Here is a 19,533-nt window from a genome sequence, read left to right as displayed (position 1 = left end):
CGGTGATAATTATCAGTTTTATGCATAATTAAGGTGTTTCGGCCTAATATTATCTACATAAAGTTGAACAAATTTGCACTCGGTGAACAGTGATCTCCTGCTCTGAAAAATGATGGAAGGACCATTGGAGTTGATAACATGTATCATCATCATCCTCATGTGCAGGTTTGTGCTCTTCTTACTGGAGGAGGCTACGCAGAGAAGGTGGCAGTACCATCCGAGCATGTCCTTCCACTCCCTAAAGGTATCTCTTTGGTAGAAGCTGCAAGCTTTCCTGAGGTGGCATGCACTGTCTGGTCAACTGTTTTCATGATGAGCAAGCTTTCACCAGGGGAAAGTTTCCTCGTAAGCATATCCCATTCTTACATCATCATGATCTTGTTCTTGGTTTATGTTGTTTTATTGTCCTCCTCCTAATTGTTACTTGTTAATATGAAGTATATTATTCGAGCTGAACTAATTCTGGTTGTGTGTCTTGCGTACTGTCCTTCATTTCTAACATACACAATCCTAGGCAGTTAACAGGAAAGGTTGGTAGATTTTAACGTTAAACAACAGTCTTAGGCATTAGCTTACAAATGTGGCTAGAGAATATAAAATTATAAATAGATTCTTGGATGGGTAGGTAGACTTTATTGGGCATGTATTACTATTAGCTACTGCTCATGATAGATTGTTGGCTGATGAGACTGCAGGGAGGTTGGACGTTAAATCTTATGTAACCTACTAAGAATATTACAATTATAATTTATGGGAGTGCATTTACTTGGGAGTTGGTGAAATTGAGAGCTGCATTTTTCCCTGATATCATTTGTATTATGTTACTTGTATACTCTATAAATGTTTCAAATGCATCCTCATAGCGCTAGTATACTCGCAGTGTACACTCGCAAACCAAAATGAAAAGAAATAATGATTTCCAGAGGCCATATACATACATGAGGTTTTCCTTTCAAGCTCCACTCACTCTCTTATACATGACAATAGCATCTAATTCGAATGGCCCATCCTCAATTCACGTAAGGCCTAAATTGGCATATCATTGACCAAAAAAGTTGTCTGTGATTAACAATTATTTTACTCTCTTGAGCATACCCATCAGAAGCTTATTGCAAGGTTTTTGGATAGAAATGTAGTAGTTCTTTTCACAGAGATTTTACTTACCTGTGTTGAATTACAGGTCCATGGGGGATCAAGTGGAATTGGCACATTTGCTATCCAGATTGCCAAACAACACGCGGTAAAGGTTTTTGCTACAGCAGGTCTGATGGTTCTTCCCAAGTGTAACTAGTTCTTGTCAAATCTACAGTTCTTAAATTATTAACAACCCATTCCACTCTAGGAACTGAGGAAAAATTAGCCGCCTGCAAGAATTTTGGTGCCGATGTTTGCATAAACTATAAAACCGAAGACTTTGTTACGCGGATTAAGGAAGAAACAGGAGGAAAGGGTATGCCTCTTTGACCTTTATGATGCCTAAGTTTAGTTGTATTCTCTATCATTTCCAGCATTCAAGTCCCCATTTGCACAGGTGTTGATGTTATACTTGACAACATCGGTGGCCCATACTTTCAGAAGAACCTTGACAGCTTAGATATTGATGGGAGGCTTTTTATCATTGGTTTCATGGGAGGCACAGTAACTCAAGTGAACCTTTCATGTTTGCTTGCAAAACGTCTTACTGTACAAGGTATGACTATCAAAATTTCATTTCCTTCTCAATAAATCTGCTTTAATGAAGTAAATATGGTGCATTTCCTTATTTACCTTCAGTTGTACGAGAAATCTTCAAATCAAATGTCAGGATATCTTTGCATAATCAGCATGCTTATCTGAAGTTTGGAATTCTAAGTAGGACACCCATTAACTACTTGTATCTTTATATATATATATATATACAAAGGTGAAATAGAAACTTTGAAAAGCATAAACAATGAGTTTTTTCAGAGACCTAGAGATCATAAAACAATGGATAGAGTCATGGAATTTGACATGCGTAGTCTGAGGGAAAGAATCAACTTTGACAAATTGTTTTGTTCAAGGCTAGTTCTTAAAACTATCAGTCCATTTGTTTGTTTGCTGAAACTAGGGGTGGTAAACGATCAAATTGAATCGAATACTAAGATGTTCGTCTTTGTATTTGTTTAAAATTATTGAATTCAAGCCCTAATTCGAATATTTATATATGGACTTTTCAAATTCAAACTCGAATACTCTTTGGTAAATATTCATGAATATTCATGAACATTTATCGATTACCAAAGTATATTGACTTCACTAAACAATTTAAGTTTCAAATAGTAATTAAATTTATAAATGAAAATTATTCCTTAATAATTATGATGTGTATATCTTTAATTCAAACATTTCATTAAAAAACTGATTTAAGATTGTTTAAGTCTCTCAAAATTAGTATATAGAATTTAAGTAGAAATGGTAAGTGGGTCAAATGTACTAACATCATATGCGTAATTATACAAATTATAAGCGATCAAATTTTAAATAAATATTTAATAAGCAAATGAATCGGATACACAAGTGGTTAAATTCTATTGGTTAATGGATTTGAATTCTCAAAATTATTTGTTTAGTGTTAAATTAACTAACAAATCAAATATAACTGAACAGTTACTCAAACAACTGATGAACTATTTGTTAATTATTTAGTTCGTTTCCACCCCTAGCTGAAACCAAGCAACCGGGAAGCATTACTGTGACATGCAATCTGCAACATTAGTATGGACAAGCCTTTGCCATCCAATTTTGCATAAACACCCTGTTAAGTTGAGTGATGTGAAAGTATTCAGAAGCTAGACACGGATGGGGTTCTGGATCACTGTCCAATAACCCTATTAAGTGAAGTGATGTAGAAACACCTCTGTAAGTCTGCGACGGTGGTTCAAACTTCAAACTGTCTACACAAACCTAAAAGATTAGTTCTCATGAATGTACTTTTTTATTCTAAGGGCAAAACTCAAAACTATTGGGGCCTTTGCATGAAACTATCGTAAACTGTTTTATTGAAGAAAACGACCATCCTTCAATGCTGCAGGAAAATACTATGAACTATTGGAAATTGTTTCTAATAGGTTGACAGCTTAGATAAAAATTTTACTGCCTAGAAAACGGGAGAGGGAGAGAGGATAATATGGAAGACCTATAAAGTACATCAGAACAAAATTACTATTAACTGGTGTGATAGTTTAGCAAACTATGTTCTTCGTAGTTTTCTCTACCCAAAAAAAGAAAGTTCTTAGCAGTTGTGTGTAAAATTTACCCCCATTCTCATTCGAAAACTTAATTTTGTTGAGAGCAGCTGCTGGATTGAGGACTAGAAGCCGCGAGAACAAAGCAGAGATCGTTCGGGAAGTAGAGGAACAAGTTTGGCCGGCCATAGAAGCTGGAAAAGTGAAGCCCGTTGTTTACAAGACTCTTCCCCTGGCTGAAGCAGCACAAGCTCATAAACTAATGGAGAGCAGCGCTCATATCGGCAAAATATTGCTAATTCCATGATCAACAACAGGCCTTCAGAAAAGCATTAGAAATAAATGAGGTGATGTATGAAGCTGTTTGTGAGGATATCCGTAGTATGAGTATGTTGAACTTTTGGTTTCTCGTGTAAGGGACTTATCCAGTGTACGCATACTAGGCTTATGTAATAAATGCAACAGTTGTGCAAATTTGCTTATGGTGTTCATTAGAGTTTCAATGATTGATAAGGAAATGCCAAACAAAATGGGTTAAAATGTCCTCTAAAACTGAGTCCTCGATAAAGCCGACGCTTTACTCTTCAACTAGAGTGCTTGTTAGCACGCCGAGAAATGGCTGAACAAAGTTATATATTCACAAGATTCACCAGCTGACAACTTGTTAAACCTGTCAATACTACAGGATCCAAATAACTCAATTTGCATCGTCAAAAATCAATTCAAGCAAGAGAAAGAAACATCAATTTATCAACAAAGATCTTATAATTTCTTATGGCTGTCCGGTTCATAAATTGTGGTCAAACAAACAATAGAAGCTGCTTGGTAGATTGACTCAACACGGGAATCAAACAAATAATGTAATGGAAATATAGAAATAAAGGAATTTATGCCAACAAAAAAAAAAAAATTAAACGCTTTACTGAAGGAACACCATATGTGTCTTAACATTACAAATATATTACATTTGCCATTACAAATACATCCTCATCTTGACATTACAAATATATTACATTTGCCCTCAGATACTTCACACATACAAGAAATGCCTGGTGACTCAAGCGACAAGATAATGAGAACCTAGAGATACGGAGATGATTTCAGAACCCCAATCTATGCTATTCGCTGCAAAATGCTTCAACCGCGAGACTCTTAACGACCCCAGGGCAAGGATCACCAAGTTTGTCTGTGGATACGATAACTGAGCAGCTTTCACGGCCAACGCATGTCTGCAAATATAGAAGAAAAAAACGCAAAGATACAAATGTTTGTTGGTTCAGTTCAGTGCTTTTAGAAGCAAAACTAGTAGAATATTAAAAAGCATTGCAGATCTACATTATATCTTGTCCTAGATGCTGATTGTTGAGTCATGGGTTCTTCTCGTGAAAAATCGCACCGCTCCGATGTGAGCATGGCCAAAATGTTCATGAATCATGAGCTAACACGCATGCAAGAAGATTTTTTTTTCAGAGAATCAAAGATACTTACAATAGCACCATGGTTCTTCGGTTTCTAAATCTCATTCTAATGCTTACCAAATGAAAAAAAGTTAAACTCGTAAAGGTCAATGATAGGTTGACAGGATGACAGCTGATCATATAAATTTGCATAGTCCTTTTCAAGCGCTAATCAAATCAAAATTTCCGGTGAATATAGGGGAAAGATAACTACTGCACTTAGAAAATTGAGATCTCATCTATAATTGTTATAACAAAGTCTACAAACTGCAGATAGAGTGACTACACAGAATACTGAAATATGATGATACCTTTCGTACAACTGTGAGAACATCTGAACTGCAATTTCCATGGCTGAACTTTCCACACTGTCCTTGGGGAGTGCCAAAGCTTGCAAAACTGACAGAAACAATGTGCCAACCTCGTTGACAAGACAATTGGACTTCAGGACTGAACGAGTCAAATGTGGAGCTTGATTTCCATGAGTACACAGGAGAAGGGTCTAGTTCAGATACATGAGCACATAGCACTTCTCCTGTTCTAGTGAACACCGTGATCTTTGAAGGATCACCACCTAACTCTTCATGTAGAACCAGTAAGTTTTTACCACGATATACCCAAGAGCGTGGAACATGATACCTGAAAATTTAACATTTTTGCATATTACCTTAGACTTAGATATGATGACTAAACCTTATTATATCGAAATACGTCGGAGTTCCTACAGGTATAAGTGTATGACTGCTCGAATTCTCAAAAAATAATAAATAAATAAAATGTGGAACAGAACGAAAGAGGAAAAAAGTATTCAATTCTCAAGAGCAGGCAGGCAACGATTGCCTTGAGACAGTCAAGTGATAGAGAAGTGAGACGGAAACATATGGTCTTTTCTTTTTTTGATTGGGGATAATGGTGATTCAGAAAGTTCTAAATTGTTAATTTATAGCTCTGATTTCAGATAACCAACCCAAACAACTGAAAAGAAAACCACATAATCTTGAATAATAAGGATACAAAAGAACATGTAAGGGCAAGCTTACAGAGTTTGAGCAGGTTCACCACAGCCCTTCAGGCATTTATTTGAATCATATGGCCCTCTGTAATCACAATTTTCTGAGCAGCCTGTTGATGGAGAAAGATAAGCAGGCCAAAACCGTCCTATGCTCTGACCATTAACCCATGCTTCACCCTTTCCCATGCTAGACAGGTTTAAGGCTAAAGGACCATTTCCTTCAGGTGCAATGAATGATGTCTGAGGGCAATAAAAACGTAAATTTGAAAAAGTCGCACCATTTGTTAACATTGAATATTGACTTGCAATTGGGACTACTAATTGATTGGAAATACAATTTCATAGACCACAATAATTTATCATAAATAATGTGGCTACCTCTCATCCTCTCAGCTAGATAGGAGAGGAAAGAACTCTTAATGCAAAGTGCCTAGGTGCTTTACCAATTTCTGTGGTATCCTTAAGCACACAGAACATTCGGTTTTGCATTTCAACATTTTGCAGTTTGTATGTGAATATACCTTAAAATTTTCTTGATACGCTTGTTTTTAATGTTGCCTTGCCTTTTCCACAGCTTACAAATAGTAGAAACAGTTCTCTTCTATTTCCTCATATGTTATCTTTGCACACATGAATGCTAAATGATGAAATTAGACAAATTTCTTCTACATAACTCTGGCATACATACCTTGTACCATATTAAGCTTTGGTTAGTTGGCAAGAGATTTCCTGAAGTCCAAAATGAGCTGTTCGCATGATCCATCTTATCAAGCCCCAGATATTCACCTTCTGTGCCTACCTGCTCAAAAGGGGAAAATTGAAGTCAGCACAATGAACATTAAGAAAAAGAAAACGTCCATTGTTATGATAAATAAAAATATTACCCCAATTTTGGGTAGTTATATTCAATATTAATGTCTTTGAGACATATGTGTCATGTTTTATCTACCAATATGTATGGTCTAAGCATTTTGCTCCTTTGTTTTGTTTTGCAAACAAGAAAATTCTTAAAGAAGATCATCACATAATTTATCTGTGTTAGGGTCTCTGTTTATGGATAAGTTCATTGAGAGTAGTTCCCTATGAACCTGAGTCATTTAAGTAGATGCTTTGAGTCTACTAATAGTACCCCCCCCCCCCCCCCCCCCCCCCCCCCCCCCCAAAATAAAAATAAAAAAATACTAATAGTTGTTTTTCATCCAAAAGCTTGTGTCTAATTCCTTGATTTTAATTAAGTATATTTTCTAAAGTCCATGCTCCAGTTATCTATCCCTTCATGTAAAATTCATTCTAAAATCAGCTTCTCACGAAGTCGTGAGTGATAATTCTGTAGAAAATTATAACATTCAATTCAGCAGAATATTCAGTATAAATTGGATTATCCTTTCCTGTAGAAGATACAATGCCAACCCAATACTTCTTGGCAAATCCCATTAATATATAGAAGAATATACATTTCAATTTTGAGATAAAAACGGATGATCCTGACCTGATAAGTCCATTCCTTGCTAGAAAGATCGCCGAGAGCACTTGGAAAATCAGCTATTGCGACCAAATAAATTCCCGCGCCAGATATATCAAACCAGGGACCATAATTCTGGAAAGAAGAAACAGATAAGAACCTAGTGCCCCAACAAGAATCTGAAATCTATTATAACTACTACTAAATAGATTCACACATCATAAATAGGAAAATTCATGCACCTGCAGTCCGACCATCATGCTCAATATCTCTAGTGTGTTATTTCCTTGGTTGAGTGTAATTTTCTTGTTAATGGAAAAGCTTGCATCATCATGATTACCATAGCCAAATCCTGCAGACATAGATGAATTGTGAGGATTCTTTAACCAGCATAAATGTTTATCCAAAAAAGGGTACAAATAGAGTTTGCAGGAGCCTTTTTCTTTCTATTGAGTCGCGTCAGGGTCATGGCTTTCATTACTAGGAAGCTCATTAGAATAAGAGCTAAAAGATCAAACAATTTGGTGACACAGACCTATGCTGAAGAAAAAAATGGTTGGGCTCATTCAGATTGGAGTAGTGAAGTGAATCAGAGCAGGTATACCACGAACTACAATTATATTCAGACTTGACTTTGATTTGATGGAATGTGTGTGAATACGATGATGCTAGCAACCTTTGAATGTCGATACGAGTATAGTACCAGAAGAATATTGAAGATCAGCAGTTCAATAAATACCAGAAATATCCAAACCAAATTCCAGGTAACATGAAAAAAAAAAAGAGCAGATGTAAAATATGATTTTAAACCTGCAAGTTCTTTGTTGACGAAGAGTAATGCAGCATGCCCCAAACTCTGAATATGAAAAAGCACTTCTCTCGTTTCACTTTGGGAAAGTTCCTCATCCAAGTTCATACTGTCCAGAAAATGCCAAACTGAGTGAGATTCAATACTGATAGAGAAGATCTCAAGCAAGATTAACATTCTTAAAAAACCTACTATACAAGTAACGTTCATCCTAAAAGAAGACCATTCATAGAACTCAAATATTATGTAAAGTTACCATAATCCATGATAAAGCATTAAGCAGATAAACAGGATTTAAGGAAAAAGATTAGTACAATATCCCAAAAATTTTATGTGTGCTATCTTATCGTTAAGCTTCATTCAATCAATATAGTGTTACCTTGTTAATCAAAATGTTGTCGATCTTATGATAAAAAAAAATTAAGCATCTGTTAGATTGAACAAATAAGAAACCAAAAGTATAGAATTAAACCAGCCTAAAAGATAAATGCATAGCTAAATGTGGAAACGAACGGCAACAACATGCAAAGTCCCTTATCCAATTTGGTCTCAGTTATATTTGTTGGTCCAAGGGTTTCCTGGTGTCTAGTCCTAAGTATTGATGAGACAAACCATTAATCTTAGGTATTAGACTCATTCAATAGAAGATATTATGAAAAAAATTCAGGACACTCCTAGCATATCAAGCAAATGTCTTTTTTTTTAAAGAAGCATGTAAATTTTGACACCAGGAACGGATGGATGGACATGACAATAGGGTGAAAGTCAAGAATGCAAGAAGTGAAGGTCAAAGCTAACGAATTGTGATCACATATAAACCATGTACATTATCGTACTCACTTAAGTTAGGATAATGTACAAGGCCTAATAAAATTTACGATGGAAATTGGAGAATGAGCTCAACCGCTATTGACATACAAAATCTAGACAAACCTAGGTTAGGCTTAAACTCTTTGAGATTATCTTTGTCAGTCATTTGATAGGATCTAAGTTGCTTTAGTTTAGGGCCTGTTCGTTTGCCTAAAAAAAAGAGGGAAATCAAAGAAATGGAAAACTATTAAAATGAAGAATTGTTTTTGGAGTGTTTGGTTGGCTAAAAAAGAAGGAAATCAAAGAAATGAAATTGAAATGATGTTAGTTGTCACCTTATTATTGGATGATGTTTGTGATTTTTTAAGAAAACTAGTTTTGGAGTGTTCGGTTGGCGAAAAAAAAATAAGGAAATGAATTATAAGAAACCTATTTCCTGTAGTTTCTTGTTTTCTTTTGTTCGGTTCATTCTTAAAAATAAGAAATGAAATGAGATGAGATGAGTTGTCATTGTATTATTGGGTGATGTGAAGAAAGATTAAGAAAAGTGTTTTCATAACTTTTTGGGATGAAAATGAAGAAATGAAATGTTAATGAGATGAGGTGAATTGTTATAATATTTTATTGGATGATGTGAGTGATTTGAAATGATGAGAAGAGATGAGTTGAGTGATGTTTGGATGAAAATAATATTTTATTAGATGTGATGGATGAGTTGTTAGATGAAAATAATATTTTATTAGATGTGATGGATGAGTGGTTAGATGAAAATCATATTTTATTAGATGATGTGGATGAGTTGTTGGATGGAAATAATATTTTATTGGATGTTGTGGGTGAGTTTTAGGGATGGAAATGGAGGAAATGGTGAGTTTTGAGATTTTCACCATTTCCATTTCCATTTCTTGGTTTTTAGAAAACAAACGAACAGGCCCTTAAATCATTTGGGAAGCTAAATTTAAAGTGTGAACCAATACGTCTTCATGAACAGTTCTAACAGGTCAGAGGTTCTCTCTGAATGGAATCTTTTCTAACGGAAATGCTCCCATGAACTCTGCTCTAGAATACATGCTCTCTGTATGAACCATATTCTAACCACATTGCTATCTAGGATGAACATTAATCTGACAAAATGAACCATGTCCGTGTGACTCTTGGGAAACTAGCCGTAAAATGACTTGCTCCTACCTAGCATACATTCAAATAACGATGCTTCTAACCCATTCCATCCACATGCAAGGTATTAGTTAGAGAGGTCAACTTATTGTTGAAAACATCTTCCTACACATTATTGAAGTTTCTAGCATGATCACCAAGTTATTAGACAAGCAGTTAAACAGAACCAGATGGAAGTCAGTAAGAAATTACCTCATAGTATACCACAAATAATCACTCCTATCTCTTGTAGTATTTATTTGTTCCAACAGACCCTGCCTAGTAAATGAATTCATAGTCGAGGTTCCAACCTGTTCTTTATACCACTGCCAAGCGGAGGACGCGAGGTAGTGCTTGATGCTAACTTTATGTTTGTGCCATGAAGCAGCCGGAGTGGTTTGTGAAACAACCTTCATTTGAAATTGCAACAACAGAAGATCAAGTCCAGTTAAAACAAAATCCATAAAGAAATACCTGATTCTAAACAAAGTAAATATATGCATTAAACAAAGCATAGAAAAAGAATCAGGAAACAAGTCGATTTGGTTAATAATTGGAGCAACTAGATCCTTATGATTATGTTCATTTGGATACGACAGTTATGATAATGCTCACATCATAAACTGAATAAGTTAGAAATCTCAATTAAGGTTTTAAATATCGGTTACCGGGGATTTATCGGACGGTCAAAGTCCATATCAGATAGCGTATATCGGGGATATATCGGGGATAAGTAGTATTTATCAAAGTAACATATCAGATGGTGTACATACATAATATAATATCCTAAAATGTAATCTAACCAAAGTTAATGAAATATAAGCATACCAAAATGTAAATAAATATGTTTACGATCACTAAGCAATTATAGAAACTTGTTTCTTGAATATGTGCCCATTGCCCAAAATCAAAACCAAAACCAAACAAAATCTGACTGATAATTCTGATTTTTTGGACCAATTAAATCGGCTGATATCTCACTTTATTGTCGCATTATTGTCGATAAACATCCAAAAACGATAACCGATTTAAAATTGAACTTATCATAGTAGAAGGGGTTCAAATCCAATAACTCCGCGATAAATCGATATTATCGGCCGATATTTAAAACCTTGATCTCAATAATTCACTATTCATCCACTTAAATCCATGGTCATTTCTATCCATTTAACTTCATCTATGAGGTGCAGTTCAATGATTTGAGAAGCCTTTTTTGTGTGTAAAAAAAACCATTTTTCTGACCAAGAGGTAGCCTGGAAAGGAATAACCCATGGGTTCATATAAATTCCTAGTGAAGGAAGTTATAGCATTATAAATCATGTCATAGGACCTATATGGCAAATTGGCAGGTATGTGCACTTGCTTATTTGATCATCCTTCTTAAGCTCAGGTAAACAACATAGGTCTTTCTTATTCCACCAGACTATAAAGAGATCTATGAAGGAAAATGACAGGGATTCATTCATAAAAAAATAATTATGCAAGAAAAAAACTTATTATTAGTTAAAAGGTAAGAGATTGTTCTTTCTTTATAGACAACTTAACATAGAATTTTTTACTTGTGTGATACCTCAGGGTTTAATTCAATTTAATAGAGAAAAAATTAACATGTCACTTCATCTAAACTTTTCCTTCATTTTAGAGGGCTGCACCCTAGATGTAAATTGCATAATCAGTAAGGTGGGTTTCCTGTCATGCTTGAAAATAATATCCACAAATTTGGATTAAAGATTTACCGCAAAATTACACCAAAAGAAAGATGTGTCACGGCCCGGGCCAGCGAGCCCAATGGCGCGGTGCAAACCGTGGAACCCACTAAGAGCAACTCGTTTGGTTAAATCCATTGCCAAAAGTGATAGCACTTGGTACTCTTGAGCCCTTTAGATGACATTATAAACACTTCAAAGTCCTCATCACTTTCCAAAGTGGGACTATTCTTTTGGGTATTACAATCACCCTATCTTACAAATGTGATGTCATCGTCGCGATATGACAATTGGCACATTCCAATATCACTCTCAGGCAACGTGGACTCTAGAGGTGGCTCTTATGGGCTCTACAAGTGGCTCCCACTGCGCTCACGCAGTGTAGCACTTAGCCTCACATAGCTCTTATTTTCCAGCTGGCACACTGCTGCGACACCATTTGTCATGCCCCAGGCCCGCAAGCCTATTGGCGTGGTGCAAGCCGCAGAACCCACTAAAAGTAACTCATTGTTTGGCTAAATCCACTGACAAAAAGTGCTAGCACTTGCTACTTTTGAGCCCTTTGGATTACATTATAAACACTTCAAAGTCCTCATCACTTTCCGATACAGTACTATTCTCTTGGGTATCACAAGATGCAAGATAATACATGTGTTATTATCTATAAAAGGAAGATATATATATCTAAGTGTACCTTTGCAGTATTAAATATTACACTTCTGCAATCTGGTAGAATACTGACAGACCACGAAGGAAGGGAATACGAGTTTCCATTAAATGACACATTTGCATCTGAATTGTGGTCAATGTTAGCAAGAAATGCCGCACAGCCTGAAGTACCATTATACACATGTGCCTGCTTTGCATGAAAAGAAAATATTGTAAATGCTGAAGCAGAAGAAGACTAGAGAATAAGATCTTAAAAAATAATAGATGTGGACATAATAAATATTATCCCAACAGAAAAATTATACACAAGATAAAGGGGCAACTTTAGACCATCATCACAGAAAATCAGAAATATGATGGAACTGAAACATGTCCCCATTTGGAAGAAATCTTTCGAGCACTGAAATTCAATCAGGACTAAGAGTGCTGGCTGAATACAGAAAGAGATCCATGCACCTATCACCCATTTAATTTTACCATACACATGAGCAAAATCTCATTTAGAAATTTTGAAGTTAAATGTAATATAACAAGGTAGTTCTTTGTGCTAAAAGTGAGAGCATGAAACCATTGTTACAGAAAATATGATAATGCATCTTTATGTTTCTAAACAGAGAGAGGAGAGAGAGAGGGAGAGAGAGAGAGAGAGAGAGAGAGAGAGAGAGAGGGAGGGAGGCAGGGAGGCAGGGAGGGAGGCAAGGAGACGTGCAGGGGTGGGGGTAGTGGTGGGTTTCCAAAAGAATGAACCTACGACTCGTGAAGTAGATTGTCTACTCTTGCTACATTTGCAAGGAAAATAATTCTGATTTCAAAACAAATTAGTTGGTGGCAATTTGCAATTAAGTTGCAATAAGAAGGTTCATTGGTTACAATGGCATTATGATGGTTGGAAATAAGAGGACGATTCAGAATAAGACTACTGGAACCTTTCTGGTAACAGAGAATGGAGCTTTTAATCAGAGTGAAGAAACTAGATAAATCTAACTAACGCATCCTAAAAAGAAACCAAACGTAATAAGCTATTTAGTCTAAAATTAACTCCAAAATCTGGAAGGAAAAAAATGTATTTATAGTATTACTATCTATATGGAATAATTTGACATTCAATTCATAAAAGACATTACACTTAAGCAAATGCTAATAAATACTTCGAGTTGTTTGGATACCTCTAAATTTTTTCCCAGTGAGATGTAAGTTGAATCATAGGTGACCAATGATCTTTCACATGATTTTATGGCCTTGTGAAGGTCTCGCAAGTGGCTCCATTTTGGTTGCCTAAGAAAACCTACACGAAACTCTCAATTATAAGAAAATACAGATGGGTTCACCTTTTGTGGAAAGTAACATTTTTTTAAAATTTATTATATCTCAAATACATTTATCAATTATCAATAGGATCTCCATGTCGTGGTTGAATATTCAAATCAAGGTTTATTTTGTCCATTTAATGAAGGAAAGTCAACCATATTCGTCGATTGGAGCATCATAATCATAGCTTGTTGCAACCAACGGTCCTCCAGCTGTTCGTCCAAAATTTGTTCCTCCAAAATACTGCAAGCAAGAAATTAATAAGATATGAACTGTCATGTATAACTTTGTTGGAGATACAGTAGCCTACCATATAATAGTTCTGGAAAGTACCACCAGTCTCAAAAAAACGTGCAACGGAAAAGGCAATGTCCTCTACAGGTCTGTAGGGGATTGCATATCCAAATGACAGGAACCTGCAGTAACAAAAAAGATTATCTATGAGAAAAGAATCTGCAGCGAGTTTTTAACCTAATCATTATATGTCTTGTTAGAAGTTCGCTTTCCTTTTTGTAAGGTTGTTAAAAGTATTTTCACAATCTTATACGAACTAAAAAGAAATGCTTACCATCCAGGGTAATTCTCTGTCCACATCTTTGGCTTAGAAGGAGAATTTGGTGTAAATGTATCACAGTAAAACCCATTGCATGCATTTATCTGCATCACAGATTACAGCAACCTCAATTTCATGAGGAGGAAAACCATGTCAATCCTATCAACTGGAGCAATATGATAAACTGTGACCTTGCAATTTCACAATTTTTGATAAATCATTTGCTTGTTAGATTATATTGTAGAAATTCTTCAAACGTTTGTAAAGTGAATTAGAAGTTAAATTTTAATATGTCCTAAAGATGCATTTTATGAGAATAAAACTTCAAGACAGTTCCACATGCTGACAACAATTCTCTTGGACTCCATAAGTATAAAAGAAAGAGGGGTAAAGAGAGTAAGAAATGTCTAGTTATGACTTGCGGAAACAAAATAGTATAAAAACTGTTCCCATTGTGTTCTATAGGTGGCATTTATAATTCTCTCGTATTGCTTTTTGCACTACACCTCTAGCCAGAAGTTTCATATTATTTAAACAAGCTATTCATGCTAAGGATAGGCTTACTTGAAAATGCAGTAGAGAGAGTAGGAAAATGTATTCCAAATGTTTTGATGATAAGGATGCTGGAACTTTCGAATATTGAAATACCAATTCTACTGGTTAGAAGGAATAAGATGTCCATACTAATTAAACAATTAAGGTTATCCCCTACAAGGAGTTAATTGATGAAGTTCAGACTATAGTACTTAGATATTGAAAGCCATTTGATTCATGAGCTTCGCTATGGATCAAGTGGCTAATCATGTTCAAATTTTAGACTGCCTCCAAAGACATTTATAAACCGTTGGTTGTGGCCTGTGGGACATATTTTGATTAGATTTTCACTCTCGTAGCAATTGTTTGATCACAACATTTATTACATATTAATTTGGAACGATGCAAAAGTGGTATACACGGGACAACTATGGCACTCACAATTAAGAATGTAAAGGTATTAATTTAAATACTTCTGGAAAATTTCTCATCATTAGAAAAGGCGTGCCCTGCATAACACTTTTTACTAACCTCAGGGATAACCAGTTACAAATATATGCTTTCTCCTCTCCCTGCCATTTAAGCTGCTAGGAATGAGTAGTGGATCAAAAAAATGGATAAGGCCACTTACTATTGGATCTGGTGCATCTTCTTGTGAGCACATCACCCAAGGAACAGAGGTATTAAGGGCAACGGCAGTAGAGGCAGCCCATTTCACATACAACTCTCCGCTAATCCCATATGCCCATTCCACATTTCCATATTCGTTCTCAACCTGTCATGTAGAATGCCGAACATTTTCCCCATAAATAACACATGCAGATGGATTAATTTTTCTTCCCATGTAAGCTAGAAGCCAGATGCACATAAGAAAAAAAAACTTAGTACATTCTCTTAGTGGATGGAATTGAACGTATTCTGTAACACAACAAAATCAGGATAAAGTGCAGCAACTATTTATCATTAAATATGAGCACTAGGATGTTCCATTACAAAAAATTAAGGTCACTTATATAGAGGAATAATCAAACTGGTTCCGAATTGAAATATCTGTTTAGACAGACCAACAACGTAAGATATATGAACTTCTATCTAGACCAGCATAGTTACTGTCAGCTACCAGTTACATTACAAACAATAAAAAAAAATTATGCTGCACATTTTCACAAAAATGCGGGACAGCACACTGACACTTAAGTTTTGGCATGCATAGATACACCACAAAGGCACTAATTAACAATGGCTGACTGCCTGAGAGTTAACTATTATATTATGAAAAGAAAAGACTGCTTGGTTTTATCCTCAGTGCCCATCTAGCTTGATTTCCATGTGCAAAACCAATCAAGTAAACTGGCCCATCTAACTTCTGTGCACTCTAGGTAATCAAACAGGCGGCCTTCCTGATGGAAGAATTGCATCCTTGTCATATATAAACAAAGAAAAATCTGATCCTGGGCAAGCAAAGGAAGCATGACTAGAAGATTATAGAAATTTAAGAAGGAGAAGTAGTTAATATATGCTGCTGAATGACTGTATATGATTGTGCATTTAACCACCAAATTCAGCAAAATTCTCAGAACTAAAAATCATAAATGCAACGTCGATATCAAGGAAGGAAAAAAATCTTCAATATATAATCACCTGTGCAAGTATGATAGGACCTCCCTGATATGCAAATAGATTTTCTTTCTTCATGAGCATTACTATCTTTGTAAGAAATCGCTCCATTTCTTTCTGTATGAGCAAAACCACCAAGTCAACTGTTCAATTGTAGAAGCATTGTTGTAGCTAGAAAGAACTAGTATCAAATAGGACTATAGAACTAATAGAAGACATGGACCAGAATTAGAGACTTACCTTAAACGGTGTATTCGCCGTCCGGAATTGTATCCCTGGAATGAAGTGCAGCCACATAGGAAAACCTCTGTGGTAAAAATTTCAATGTCAATTTAAACCTAAGTGTATATAATTTGATTGAATTAAAATAGTATTTCCCTGTGAATAAGTTCCATGTATCATCTTGCATGATTCACAACTTAACCACTTGCATAATTAACGTCCTAAGGAAAATACAGTAGCAAATTTTGTAAAGAATAAAAGCTGTACACACCCATAATTCCACTCAGCACAAGCATAAGGTCCGATCCTCAAATGCACATAAAGTCCTGCCTCTTGGACTGCCTTCACAAACCTCACGAGGTCAAACCTTCCTTCAAAGTAGTACTGAAAAATTTTCGAACAATAAAGCTTTAACATCCAAATAAATAACAATTTTTCTTAGCTAAATCATAGTTAAAATCAGCTTATATGGTTCATAATCACAGATTCATACCTGCCCTTTTACAGGCTCGTGGTAGTTCCAAAACACATAAGTCTCGATCACGTCCAATCCCCCTTCCTTACATTTCCTAATAAGGTCAGGCCACACCTACACATAACAAAAACCTAATTACAAACTAGCCAAAACAAATTCAAGCTAAAAATCCAAACTTTGATAAAGCCAATCGTGTACTTCAGGAGTTGCCCTAGGGTAGTGAAGCGATCCCGAGAGGAGAACTCGCCTCTGCCCATCGATTACGATCGCCTTGCTATCATACGTCACAGTGGTCGCCGACCCTCTCCCAAAGACACAACGCCCAAAGACTACAACAAAAAAGATCAAAGGGATCGAATAAATTCTTCCCATTTAAACCAGATACTCAAAGAAAACAGGAGCCTTTAACAACAAGATTCGAACTTTGAATGAATTCAAGGGTTTTTAGCCGAGAGCCCTCGAATCAACTCACTATAAGTAGAAAATTGAGCTCACCTTGAGATGAATTTGTCGTAATCGATGAAATCCAAGAGCAGGATTAGGGTTAGGGTTAGGATTTTGGGGCAAAGGACAATTTTGGGGGGCGGGGGTGAGCGGGTTCCCGCGGCTTTACCTCTACGGACGGTTTAAAATGATGGAATAATATCCGTTGTTTTTAAATAGGAAACTTTTGGGGGTTTGGTGTATTCTTTGTCTCATTTGTTGAACTTGAGTATTAATTTATCAAATATTAAAAAGTAATCTAACAAAAAATTATTTAAAATGAAAAATGTAGATTTTTTTTTGTGAGCCACCACTTATATTTGGATGGGAGAAAGAGAATTATGGAGTTGGAAATTTTGTATGTAAGATATTCACAAGTCATTAATTTCTGCTCGGTATGCAGCGGTATATAGCGTTTTATTATCTTTCATTCGTATCCGTCTAGCTTTTATAGTAAAATTATTAGGACCTCTTTTCCATTCTCACAAACAATCTTCGCTGGATATATGGATATGATTTTTAGCTTTTCTTTTTAGGGGCTGTTTGTTTTACTAAAAAAAGAGGGAAATCAAAGAAATGGAAAACTATTAAAATGAACAATTGGTTTGGGAGTGTTTGGTTGGCTAAAAAAAGAAGGAAATCAAAAAAATGGAGATGAAATAATGTTAGTTGTCAAATTATTATTGGAGGAGGTTAGAGATTTTTTAAGAAAACTAGTTTTGATGTTGTTTGGTTGGCGAAAAAAATAAGGAAATAAATTATAAGAAACTTATTTCCTGTAGTTTTGTTGTTTTCTTTTGTTTGGTTCATTCTTAAAAATAAGAAATAAAATGAGATGAGGTGAGTTGTCATTGTATTATTGGGTGATGTGAAGAAAGATTAAGAAAAGTGTTTTCATAACTTTTTGGGATGAAAATGGAGAAATGAAATGTTAATGAGATGAGGTGAATTGTTATAATATTTTATTGGATGATGTGAGTGATTTGAAATGATGAAAAGAGATGAGTTGAGTGATGTTTGGATGAAAATAATATTTTATTAGATGTGGTGGATGAGTTGTTAGATGAAAATAATATTTTATTAGATGTGGTGGATGAGTGGTTAGATGGAAATAATATTTTATTAGATGATGTGGATGAGTTGTTGGATGAAAATAATATTTTATTGGATGTTGTGGGTGAGTTTTAGGGATGGAAATGGAGGAAATAGTATTTTTTGAGATTTTCATGTTTTCCATTTCCATTTCTTGGTTTTCTTGGTTTTTAGGAAACCAAACAAACAGCCCCTTAATAAAACGATTATGGCATCACACAAAGGCCGACATATCTATTAGTTGAAAACATAAAATTTTATGTTTTCAATCTCTATGGACGTTTTCTTCAATAAGAATATAGAGTCTGGTTTTTTATTTTGTATTTACAGTTTTAGAACACCATTGGAAGAATCACATAGCAGAATCGAGTTTCATCCAAAAGCTTAAATTAATAAGTTAACGGTTACGGTTTTTTTTCACAATTTAAATCAAAATTACTTGATAGTTTTACAATATATATAATTTGTCTGAAATTTGAAAATATCACTATTAATTTTTGTCCAAACCAAGAGAAGACAATATGATAATAATTACCTCTCAAGTCCTAGGCTTGCCAACTACAAATATTATTAGGCCATAATGGAAAAGTCATGCGTTCATCTGAAAAGGTATTTAATTGTTGATTGGTTTTTATTGAATTTTCAAATCCCTACTTCTTATCATAATGGTTTGATGATATAAGCTGTTTGAATTTAAAAAAAAAAAAACTATCAACGGACACTAATTAATTTTGTGAGCCTTTTCTTTATATGGAAAAATGGTCAGAAAATTAATTAGTTTCTATTGAATTTTTTTTTTTAAACTATCAATAGACAGTAATTAATTTTCTGAACCTGGACAAAACACAATCACTAACTTCTAACACCTTTCCAGAAACGGTTACATTCAAGACGAAAACCCCACTCAAATACATCCACACTCATTCAAACTCCTCCCAACCCTTATTCTCACCTTCCGCCCCCA

General features: G+C 35.2%; 2 protein-coding genes across 3 annotated transcripts; one reads left to right on the top strand and one right to left on the bottom strand.

Annotated features, from left to right (window-relative positions):
* Positions 168-3,513, top strand: LOC109845405 (quinone oxidoreductase PIG3-like). The gene is made up of 5 exons (XM_020414659.1): positions 168-345; positions 1,181-1,262; positions 1,343-1,450; positions 1,532-1,690; positions 3,317-3,513. The coding sequence occupies exons 1-5, from the start codon at positions 310-312 to the stop codon at positions 3,511-3,513; spliced, it is 582 nt and encodes a 193-aa protein (XP_020270248.1). The 5' UTR covers positions 168-309.
* On the bottom strand, positions 4,104-16,900 carry LOC109844562 (beta-galactosidase 8-like). 2 transcript variants are annotated; one of them, XM_020413653.1, is made up of 16 exons: positions 16,538-16,592; positions 16,322-16,440; positions 15,312-15,455; positions 14,162-14,250; positions 13,904-14,009; positions 13,749-13,836; positions 13,452-13,570; positions 12,311-12,472; positions 10,124-10,320; positions 7,948-8,054; positions 7,380-7,489; positions 7,165-7,272; positions 6,364-6,474; positions 5,704-5,915; positions 4,975-5,302; positions 4,104-4,435 (listed from the first exon to the last, which is right to left on the bottom strand). In XM_020413653.1, the coding sequence occupies exons 2-16, from the start codon at positions 16,406-16,408 to the stop codon at positions 4,325-4,327; spliced, it is 2,079 nt and encodes a 692-aa protein (XP_020269242.1). In that variant the 5' UTR covers positions 16,409-16,440; positions 16,538-16,592; the 3' UTR covers positions 4,104-4,324. The 2 variants fall into 2 exon arrangements, with proteins under 2 accessions (XP_020269242.1, XP_020269243.1); XM_020413654.1 differs by lacking the exons at positions 4,104-4,435; positions 4,975-5,302 and adding an exon at positions 16,791-16,900 and having other exon boundaries at positions 5,782-5,893; positions 16,322-16,414; positions 16,538-16,604.

The sequence above is a fragment of the Asparagus officinalis genome, chromosome 6 (assembly GCF_001876935.1).
Source record: "Asparagus officinalis chromosome 6, Aspof.V1, whole genome shotgun sequence".
Classification (NCBI taxonomy): domain Eukaryota; kingdom Viridiplantae; phylum Streptophyta; class Magnoliopsida; order Asparagales; family Asparagaceae; genus Asparagus; species Asparagus officinalis.
Note: the sequence above shows the minus strand (reverse complement) of the source record. Positions and strands in the feature narration are given on the sequence as shown.